Raw genomic sequence first — 10,161 nt, forward strand, 5'->3', positions numbered from 1 at the left:
CTTGTCCTGTGATTCCTTGACTTGTGGCTGATCTGACCTTCTCAGGGAGCTCTGCAAGGTGTACCTTTCCTTCAATCCTTTTTTTTCTGATTGACACAATGGTTGTGTAACAACAAAGGGAACTACATTATATTGCTACCTTAGTGGCATGTGACTCAAAATGCATGCCAATATCTCAACTCCATTTCTGTTCATCTGAAGGTTGGTTCATAGCTATGCACACTTGATAGGGGTACAGTATACCCTGTAGGATGACTGTCTATACCTCCACCTAGGCCTAGTGCTCACTTTTTGGCATAGCTGGTGTAGCCATAACCCTTGATAGTGGACATGACTGCCAGACAAGGTGCCTTTTCCAAACTGGCTTCTACAGCCTTTCCATACTGGTTTCCACAACTGTGACGGAGGGTCCATCACATCAAGGGCTGTTCTGAACAATTAGGGCAGAGTAATCATGCTGTATTGTCAGGGTTGGTGTCTCTGACCCTGCCCTTTGTGTCTCATCCCTGTTTAGCTGGCAGATGCTGCTGGCCATCCCATCTTGTTGCTCCCTGCTTAACCCTTTGCTACCCAGACTGCCATGTCCCAGAGACTGCATTCCCTCAGTCAGGGATTTGAGGCTCTTCAATGATCAGCCTCATCGGAGTTCCTTCTAGGTTTACCCTCGTGTTCTGTTCCAGCTTTTTCTACTCGGTTCCCTGCTTCATTAGCTTTAGGTCTTGTAAGTTCTTTAGCTCTGTGTTCACTAGTGTTTAGTTCACCTGGGTCTTGTAGCCCTGTGCCCTTGTTGGTTTTTTTTTTAACCCACACCTGTCTCAGTCCTCTTTTTGAAGTGCCTGCCTTTGTTCATTTGGTCATTGTGAATGCTCTGGTGTCGATTGCCGTTCCCTAGCCTGTTCTTGCCCCTGGTATAGTCTTGGTCCCTTGTTTCCTTTTGGTTTCTAGTAGCTAGTCTTTGTAGTTTTTTCCTGGATGTATCGTTAGTAGCCTGTCATTTTCCCCCCCATAGTCCTTTTGTGGTTTACCCCAGAGTTTCTTTAATAATCCCCTTTTTGTCTTGGAGCTGGTAGTGGATTGTCACCTTTCTCCTGCCTGTGCTGTAACACTACAGAAGGCTCCAACCCAGGGTTGGCATCAACGCTGACTAACAATGTGTACTGCATTTGTCATGGAAGATGTTCCATGTGACTACACACACACAATTGCCCCAAAATGGCTCTAAGATTAGACATTGCATTGTGTTATACAGACAACTTAGTTTATATTTTCAAATCAATTCTGGAGTTTAGAAAACAATTGTTCAGCTTATTGTAATGTTATTTGCAGGGACCATGCGGCAAAAAACAAACATCAGAATGAGAACCACATATAATTGGGCATATAAAACCGTAACACTTTCCGATACCATGTGGGTCACGGCAACAGTTGCGGCTCCTGAAATCTTATGAAATCATGGTAATGAGTTACAACAACTCCTGTTTCTGCTGGAGAAAGGAAGGTTTGTCACAAAGCTTGCTGTTGTATTCATACCCTACACCTTAAGGAAGGGAACTTCCAGCTGTGAATGTGGCTACAGACAGTGCACTCTGTGACTCAGTACGAGTGGGGAAGGTCCAGTTTAGAAAAGGCCTTGACTTCCTTTGAGGAAAATGGCCGATCTCCAAAGTCCTTTATAGTCTTCCACTGCACTGGGATGCATATAGTTTTGGGACCTATCTGCACACACTAACTTCATATCCTTCAAGCTTTGCAGGGACATCACATGGGTGATGTACTAAAATTTTGAGATTACCCTAGAATTGAAGCAATGCCACAGAGTGATCTCAAAAGGTATTTTCAGACATTGAATCCCATCAGGGCTATAACCCAAAGTCTTTGATGGATGTTTTTCATGTTGACGTTGTAAGGGTGAAGATCTAAACCTGATCAAATTTTGAGAGGAATGATAGCAAACTGACTGCAGAGTCACATGCTGATGGCAAAGAGAAGGGCCGGGATTTACTCATGTCACGTAACCACAGTCCAAGTCGGTCTATATAAGTTAAATATGTTGCTGGAATGAGGGTTAATGATTTTGAATGAATGACCGTTATGTACATAGGACTTTATGCATGGCATTTATATTGATGGAGGCATGAATAGTCATGATCTGATGCCCAAATCATGAGCTGAAAAAAAAGAACACAAGCAGAAATATACATGAATGAACATATTGGGTCGTTCCTGCTCTTCTGAAAAATGTTACATAAACTTGCTAAATAAAAACCAAATAAAATTTGATGGCAAGTTTAAATTTATGAATTATTCTGGAGGATTTTTTATGATCTGTATTTAAGGTTATTTGTAGACTTGTCTTTTAACTAAACTTGCTCATTCTTGGCGGTGATGTCAGAGAAAACTGCCTTTCAGGTGGACTGGTTCTGGGACTACAGGGTAGCTTCAAAGTGTCACAATGTCTGTGGGTTTGGTCACTGCAGCTCAGGAAATGAGGCTAAGGTTGCGAGGCAGTTTATCACTGTATGATATTATGTAGCCAGTCTCAGGTTTAACCGGTGCGAATGATTATTCAGCCATCTCAAGTCGTTTTGTAATGCCAAGTGCTGTAGCTATAATACTGTAGTATGTACCAATCCTGGTTTAGGAATTGAATAGAGATAGCAATTAAAAAAACAATAATTAATCTAACTATAATATATTTGCTGTGTGGTAATATTACACATAAATTGCAATTCAAATCAAAGTCCAGAGATCAATTTAACTACATAACATACATACACAAAACAATACAAGGCAAGATTCAAAGCCCCAAGGCGTGAGCCCAGAGACTATTCAGAAACTGAGACTATTCAGAAGAGCCTTAACAGACAGCTTTTATTAAGATTAGATAATGTTTCTCACATACTGTGGCATTGAGCGATCAGAGATGAGGCAGACCCCGTAATGCAGGAGAATGATTTATTAGTAATAAAGCCGGGGGCATCAAAATCCAAAGGAAATAGACAGGTGGATGGTCGGGTTGGTCGTGGGAGGTGAGAAGCCGGGCTGGTCAATCCTACAAATAAAGACGAGACGAGGAGACGATGGAACAGGAAGGCGGACGACGGCAGACCAGGGCAGCAGGACAGGGCAGGCAAGCAGGGCAGGCAGGCGGGGATGATCAGGGAAGCAGGGCAGGAGGGTTAGACACAAGACAGAAAAGCGCTTGGTAAGTGTCATGGGTATGGCAACAATATTTCGCATTACTACCTTTGGTAGCTTGCTCTAGGGTTAAGTAGCTTGGTTAGATTGTGATGATTGCCCGCCGCTGTGTGGCCCCGCCCCTGTGGGCGTGACACATATGCATTTGCTGCATGGACTTGTGTGACCTAATAGAGGAAAATGGCGAGAGGAGAGGATGGGTTTGGGAGAAGACGGTAGGCAGGAACATGGGAACATGCCTGTGAGCCACTTGCTCATTGGGGGCTGACATGGGTCCAACAGACGAGCCCCAGTGTGCGTGTGAGTCCAGTATCATTGGAGCTGACTTGGCAGTTTCCCTCAGGGCAAAAAACAATGCAGACCAAAAGGAGTGGAGCCACCAGTCTTACAAAATACCAGCACAAATACCTGAACTATACTTTAATCATGATACTTGCTGATTCCTCTTCTTCACACTGCTTTTTCTGGTAAGAGTTGTGGTGGCAACATGCCCAGCAGGTCAGTGCAGACCTCTGTTACTGATTTCCGAAGGATCCTTAAGTATTTGTAAACCAGCTGGGACATACAGTGCCTCTGAAGTGTCTTGGGTCTGTCCCACTGCCTTTGCCCACTGCCATGTGCCCAGAGCAAGTCCCTTGGGAGTCTTCTGAGACGCCCAATCCACCTCACCTGGATTCTCTCAATTCCAAGGAGCAGTGTCACTATTTTGAGGTTCCTCCATATAACCAAAATCCTTACCTTATAAACTTAGAGCGAGACCAACTATCATGAGGAGAAAGAGAATTTTTCCCGTCAGCACCAATCATGACCATAAGTGAGGATAGGGCTCATGACTGTTTTGAAATTTGGGACCACCAGTGTTGTGCAAGTTACTGAACATTAGTCAGTAGCTACATTTACTAGTTACTTCATTCAGAAATAATTCAATTACTTATACATATACAAGTAATTAGTTACTATCGGCCATCACAGCAACTTCTGCTGCAGTGATTCACCCAAAATTTCCAAAGTTGCCTCCTGATGAGGGGGCACATCTACTGGGTTGGGGAATTTCTCAAAGTGTTTCTTGCCAACATCCTTGAGTTAATCAGCAACTCATGGGAGTTTTACTTTACCCAAAAAATGTTCTGAGAGCAGAAGAAAAAAATGATTGGTTCAGAGTGATAACCAATCAAATTGTAGAGGAGGTGGGTTCAAGAAACTAGAGGAGATGGGACCAACCAATTAGATGCCACGGTCCTGCCTCCTCTAGTTACTGCTAGTAAGATTGCACCGAAATCAACCATTTATTGAATCAACAAGAATTTCAAGGAGAGACGTCCAATTGTTGTGAAGAAGGGTTCAGGGCACCCAAGAAAGTCCAGCAAGCGGCAGGACTGTCTCCCGATTCAACTGTGGGATCGGGACACCGCCAGTGCAGAGCTTGCTCGGGAATGGCAGCAGGCAGGCGGGAGTACATCTACACGCACAGTGAGGCGAAGACTTTTGGAGGGTGGCCTGGTGTCAAGAAGGGCAGCAAAGAAGCCACTTCTCTCCAAGAAAAACATCAGGGACAGACTGATATTCTGCAAAAGGTGCAGGGACTGGACTGCTGAGTACTGGAGTAAAGTCATTTTCTCTGATGAATCCCCGTTCCGATTTCTTGGGGCATCCGGAAAAAAGATTGTCCAGAGAAGAGAAGGTGAGCGCTACCATCACTCCTGTGTCATGCCGACAGTAAAGCATCCTGAGACTATTCATGTGTGGGCTTGCTTCTTAGCCAAGGGACTAAGTATTGACTATGCAAGAATGGGCTGCCATCAGTCACCATTTGGCCCAGAAGTTGATTGACAGCAAGTCATGGCGAATTGGAGAGGTCTTGAAAAAGAAGGGGCAACACTGCAAATGTTGACTCTGCATAAACTTAACGAAATTGTCACTTATGAAGTGCTTGTAATCATACTTCAGTATACCACAGAAACATCTGACAAAAAGATCTACAAACACTGAAGCAGCAAACAAATACTTGCGTCATTCTCAAAACTTTTGGCCACGATTGTATTCAGTACAAATGAAGAACCACTATCATATTTTTCTCAGTACTTGTCAGGTCTGAGGCTGATTGTTTGCCAGTTGTGGTTTCCATAGTTACCAGCTGCTTCTAATTAGACTGCATGAGGCGGGAAAGTTAAAAGCTGGAAGTGTCACAGAGCTGGCTATCCTGCATGTGAGTGTGTAGCTGAGGCAAACTGTGTAAGACTGAAGGCCATGCAGCTGCTCTCTGGCTGATTTCACCTTAGTCCAGTTATTGTGTTTTTGTAGCAAATGATGGCGCTTGGAGTTAATTTAATGTAAGTTGAGCTTGAATGAGGGTTGGGAGGTTTTATCACTGCAAGGTATTTGCTGAGTGTAGCTGATCTCTTCTCTTCTGCAGGGTGATTTGCTTGGTAGGAGTCTACTACACTGATGTAGGACTAAGTAAGTGCTACTGACTACACATGGGATTGTGAGGCTGGCTGGGAGCTTGAGTGTTAATGCCTTACCCTTGGTGTTGTGGTTATTCTTGGTCTTGTCTCACCCACAGGTGCTGGCATTGGATTTCCTGTGAAATGTGACTTGAGTGCTGGAACTTCCAGCAGCAGCTCTGGGGCCAGTGAGGTGCAAGTGGCAACAAGCACTTCTGGTTCTAATGAAGACACAGGGTCCTTCTACTTGACTGGCACTGTAGGCTCCCAGGGTGGCCAAGGATCTTTCCAGTATGTGGCAGTCCAGCCTGCCTCTGGTACTATCGGTAACTATGCTTCTACGGTATTTGTACCCTCTGGTAGGGTACAGGGGCAAGCAGCGTCACAGCAAGGCCTAACGGTTGTCCAGCAGCTAGGGTCTGGACAGGGTTATGCTGGTGCCCAGCAGCCATGGTCCCAGGGCCTAACCAGTGCCCAGCAACTTGGGTCTAAGCAGAGCTACTCCACTGCCCAGCAGCTGGCCTCTCAGCAAGGCCTAACCAGTGCCCAGCAACTGGGGTCTAAGCAGAGCTACTCCACTGACGAGCAGCTGTTCTCTCAGCAAGGCTTAACCAGTGCCCAGCAGCCATGGTCCCAGGGCCTCACTGGTGCCCAGCAACTGGCCTCTCAGCAAGGCCTAACCAGTGCCCAGCAACTTGGATCTAAGCAGAGCTACTTCACTGCCCAGCAGCTGGCCTCTCAGCTAGGCCTAACCAGTGCCCAGCAACTTGGGTCTGGACAGGGTTATGCTGGTGCCCAGCAGCCATGGTCCCAAGGCCTAACTGGTGCCCAGCAACTTGGGTCTAAGCAGAGCTACTCCACTGATGAGCAGCTGCTCTCTCAGCAAGGCTTAACCAGTGCCCAGCAGCCATGGTCCCAGGGCCTAAACAGTGTCCAGCAACTTGGGTCTAAGCAGAGCTACTCCACTGCCCAGCAGCTGGCCTCTCAGCAAGGCCTAACCAGTGCCCAGCAACTGGGGTCTAAGCAGAGCTACTCCACTGATGAGCAGCTGGTCTCTCAGCAAGGCTTAACCAGTGCCCAGCAGCCATGGTCCCAGGGCCTCACTGGTGCCCAGCAACTTGGGTCTAAGCAGAGCTACTCCACTGCCCAGCAGCTGGTCTCTCAGCAAGGCTTAACCAGTGCCCAGCAGCCATGGTCCCAAGGCCTAACTGGTGCCCAGCAGCTGGTCTCTCAGCAAGGTTTAACCAGTGCCCAGCAGCCATGGTCCCAGGGCCTCACTGGTGCCCAGCAACTTGGGTCTAAGCAGAGCTACTCCACTGCCCAGCAGCTGGCCTCTCAGCAAGGCTTAACCAGTGCCCAGCAACTTGGGTCTAAGCAGAGCTACTCCACTGCCCAGCAGCTGGCCTCTCAGCAAGGCTTAACCAGTGCCCAGCAACTTGGGTCTAAGCAGAGCTACTCCACTGACGAGCAGCTGGTCTCTCAGCAAGGCTTAACCAGTGCCCAGCAGCCATGGTCCCAAGGCCTAACTGGTGCCCAGCAACTGGCCTCTCAGCAAGGCCTAACCAGTGCCCAGCAACTTGGGTCTGGACAGGGTTATGCTGGTGCCCAGAAGCTGGCCTCTCAGCAAGGTAACTGCAGTAGCTGGACCCTCTACCAGAAGGGTGTAGGGTCTCAGCAGGACTACCCCAGTGACCAGCGCCTAGTATCCCAGCAGGGCTCTGGCACCTCAGTCAGTTTGGTTTCTGGCCAGACCTTTGGATCTATTCAGGACTTCGGTTCCCAAGCTGCCTCTGGTCATGGTAGCAGTGGGTCTACAAAGCAGGAGTACCAGCTTGGCTCAGCTTTGTCTCCAAGTGCCCTGGCCCCTGGAAGTGGTTGGTTTGGGAAATCCTTGCAGCGTTTCATCCCAGGTGAGGCCAAGGTCTTCTGGGTTGTGCCAGCTTCCGTTTGGGTACATCTGACATGTGACTTCTTTCACAGGGAACTAATTGTGTAGCTGCCCATTGATGCAAAACGAACTTGACCTGTGGCTCCACCATACCCGATCTCTGCTTTTGTAGGTTCTCTACTTTGGTCCAAGCCTTGACACTTGTGCATTTTGGCTTCAAATAAATGGCTTAATGTGAACTTGTCCTGTGATTCCTTGACTTGTGGCTGATCTGACCTTCTCAGGGAGCTCTGCAAGGTGTACCTTTCCTTCAATCCTTTTTTTTCTGATTGACACAATGGTTGTGTAACAACAAAGGGAACTACATTATATTGCTACCTTAGTGGCATGTGACTCAAAATGCATGCCAATATCTCAACTCCATTTCTGTTAGTCTGAAGGTTGGTTCATAGCTATGGATACTTGGTAGGGGTACAGTATACCCAGTAGGATGACTGTCTATACCTCCACCTAGTCTTAGTGCTCATTTGGCCAGCAAAAAGTGGCCCTTTGGCATAGCTGGTGTAGCCATAACCCTTGATAGTGGACATGACTGCCAGACAAGGTGCCTTTTCCAAACTGGCTTCTACAGCCTTTCCATACTGGTTTCCACAACTGTGATGGAGGGTCCATCACATCAAGGGCCGTTCTGAACAATTAGGGCAGAGTAATCATGCTGTATTGTCAGGGTTGGTGCCTCTGACCCTGCCCTTTGTGTCCCTTCCCTGTTTAACTGGCAGATGTTGCTGGCCATCCCATCTTGTTGCTCCCTGCTTAACCCTTTGCTACCCAGACTGCCATGTGCCAGAGACTGCATTCCCTCAGTCAGGAATTTGAGGCTCTTCAATGATCAGCCTCATCGGAGTTCCTTCTAGGTTTACCCTCGTGTTCTGTTCCAGCTTTTTGTACTCGTTTTCTGGTTCCTTAGCTTTACGTCTTGTAAGTTCCTTAGCTCTTTCTTTTAAATTTTTTGTTCACTTAGGTCTTGTAGTCCTATGCCCTTGTTGGGGGGGCCCCCCCCCCCATTTGATCATGACCCCTCATGGTCCTTTTGTGGTTTACCCCAGAGTGTTTAATAAACCCACTTCTATCTTGGAGCTGGAAGTGAATTCTCACTTTTTTCCTGTCTGTGCCAAGCCGTGCACAATGGGGGGGGGAAACCAAACAGAATGAGAACTATAAGTAGGTGCATAAAAATCTAACTTTTTCTAGTATCTAGGTGGATCGTGGCAACAGTTGAAGCTCTAAGAAATCTAAGGCAGTCATAGTAATGAGTTACAACAGCTCCTGTTTCTGCTGGCGAGATGGTCTGTCCTAAATAGGACTGTGCGATATGGCAAATTCATATTGAGGTATAATTTGAACCATGGACAGTAGACAGTATATATTGTGCTCTATGATGTTTTATTGAAATTTACAATTTTTGAAAGGGTAACGTCCATAGCAAAGGCATTGCACCAGGAAGTTGTATAATAACACATTTTAAAGTAGTCGTGAACATAGAATATTTTGTGAATCTGCAATTATAGAAAAAATATGAAAACATTTCAAGTAACTTCCCTAGTTTTATCTTGTATTAAAAACACAGGTTGATTTTGTAAACTGTAGGTAAGCAGAAAACAAGACACAGAACCAAAAGCTACAAAACTCATACAATTAGACTAGTGTCATAACTCCATCTATATTAGTATGACCATCTCTCCCATAAAGGTCCTGCCAGGCAGATTGCTGCACGGGTTCGGATACCCGATGGGTGACCCGCAAATTTTGATGAAATGGGTGAAAAGTATTCTACTGTGTCAGATACGGGTTCGGGTCGGGTTGGACGCAGGAGAGTGCAGGTCTAAATTGCGGTTTTCAAAACGTGTGCCAACAAAAAATACCCTAGGGTTATATTTTAATGACGCACAAAAAATCCCTGCATTCAAGATGATAAAATGTAAAATCCGTATCATTTTATGCCTGCATGCGCATTCCTGGAAATCTCTCCCACTTTCATTTTCAAAGGCTGTTATTAAGCAACGTTTTCATTTGGCTATGCCTTTTCAACTGATGTTGCACATGTCACTGGTCGTTTGTTGTGCCAATAAACTTTTGCCTTTAATTTTCGCTATCTGACTGATTTTCCCTCTCCCCGGCCACTTCGTCCAGTTCCTCCGGGGGAATCCCGAGGCATTCTCAGGCCGGCCTAGTCTCTGCAGCGTGTCCTGAGTCTTTCCCCGGGGCCTCCTCCCAAACTGAGGTGATCCAAATAGGGACGTGAAAAATGGCGACCTGAAAAAGTAAGGAAGTTTCAGCTTTTACCACACTTTGGGAATGCTCCCCCTCGCCCACACACACACACACACACAAAAAAGACATGCCCACCATTAAGGGGACAGTACAGTATGTACCCTTACAGTCTTTACATGTATGTTGCATAATAATACATAATGGTTCTGTCATTGCAATTTTTGAGTTGATTTTTTTTCTTTCTCTTTTTTCCTTATCTTTACATTTCTTTTCAAATTAATGACTTTACAGTATCCTTGTAAATTTACAACACAATGCAGTTTTATCAGTAAATCACTGTATATTTACCATATATAAACT

The 10,161-nt window shown here is 46.1% G+C and overlaps 1 protein-coding gene across 7 annotated transcripts; it reads left to right on the forward strand.

The window, feature by feature from the left end:
* The first annotated feature begins 5,386 nt into the window (after positions 1-5,386).
* LOC140592025 (uncharacterized) lies at positions 5,387-7,769 on the forward strand. Of its 7 annotated transcripts, XM_072713853.1 has the most exons (6): positions 5,387-5,528; positions 5,612-5,655; positions 5,756-6,047; positions 6,153-6,175; positions 6,248-7,552; positions 7,623-7,769. In XM_072713853.1, exons 1-6 carry the CDS (start codon positions 5,503-5,505, stop codon positions 7,628-7,630), a joined length of 1,698 nt encoding a protein of 565 aa, XP_072569954.1. In that variant the 5' UTR covers positions 5,387-5,502; the 3' UTR covers positions 7,631-7,769. The 7 variants fall into 7 exon arrangements, with proteins under 7 accessions (XP_072569954.1, XP_072569950.1, XP_072569952.1 ...); XM_072713849.1 differs by having other exon boundaries at positions 5,756-6,889; positions 6,923-7,552; XM_072713851.1 differs by having other exon boundaries at positions 5,756-6,880; positions 6,986-7,552.
* The last annotated feature ends 2,392 nt before the right edge of the window (positions 7,770-10,161 follow it).

Source organism: Paramormyrops kingsleyae, chromosome 7 (assembly GCF_048594095.1).
Source record: "Paramormyrops kingsleyae isolate MSU_618 chromosome 7, PKINGS_0.4, whole genome shotgun sequence".
In the NCBI taxonomy this organism is placed as follows: domain Eukaryota; kingdom Metazoa; phylum Chordata; class Actinopteri; order Osteoglossiformes; family Mormyridae; genus Paramormyrops; species Paramormyrops kingsleyae.

Coding starts and splice junctions, on each gene's coding strand:
- LOC140592025 (XM_072713847.1), top strand. CDS start 5,503: ATGATGGCGCTTGGAGTTAATTTAAT. Junction 5,529..5,611: donor GCGCTTGGAGTTAATTTAAT/GTAAGTTGAGCT, acceptor TCTCTTCTGCAG/GGTGATTTGCTTGGTAGGAG. Junction 5,656..5,755: donor CTACACTGATGTAGGACTAA/GTAAGTGCTACT, acceptor GTCTTGTCTCAC/CCACAGGTGCTGGCATTGGA.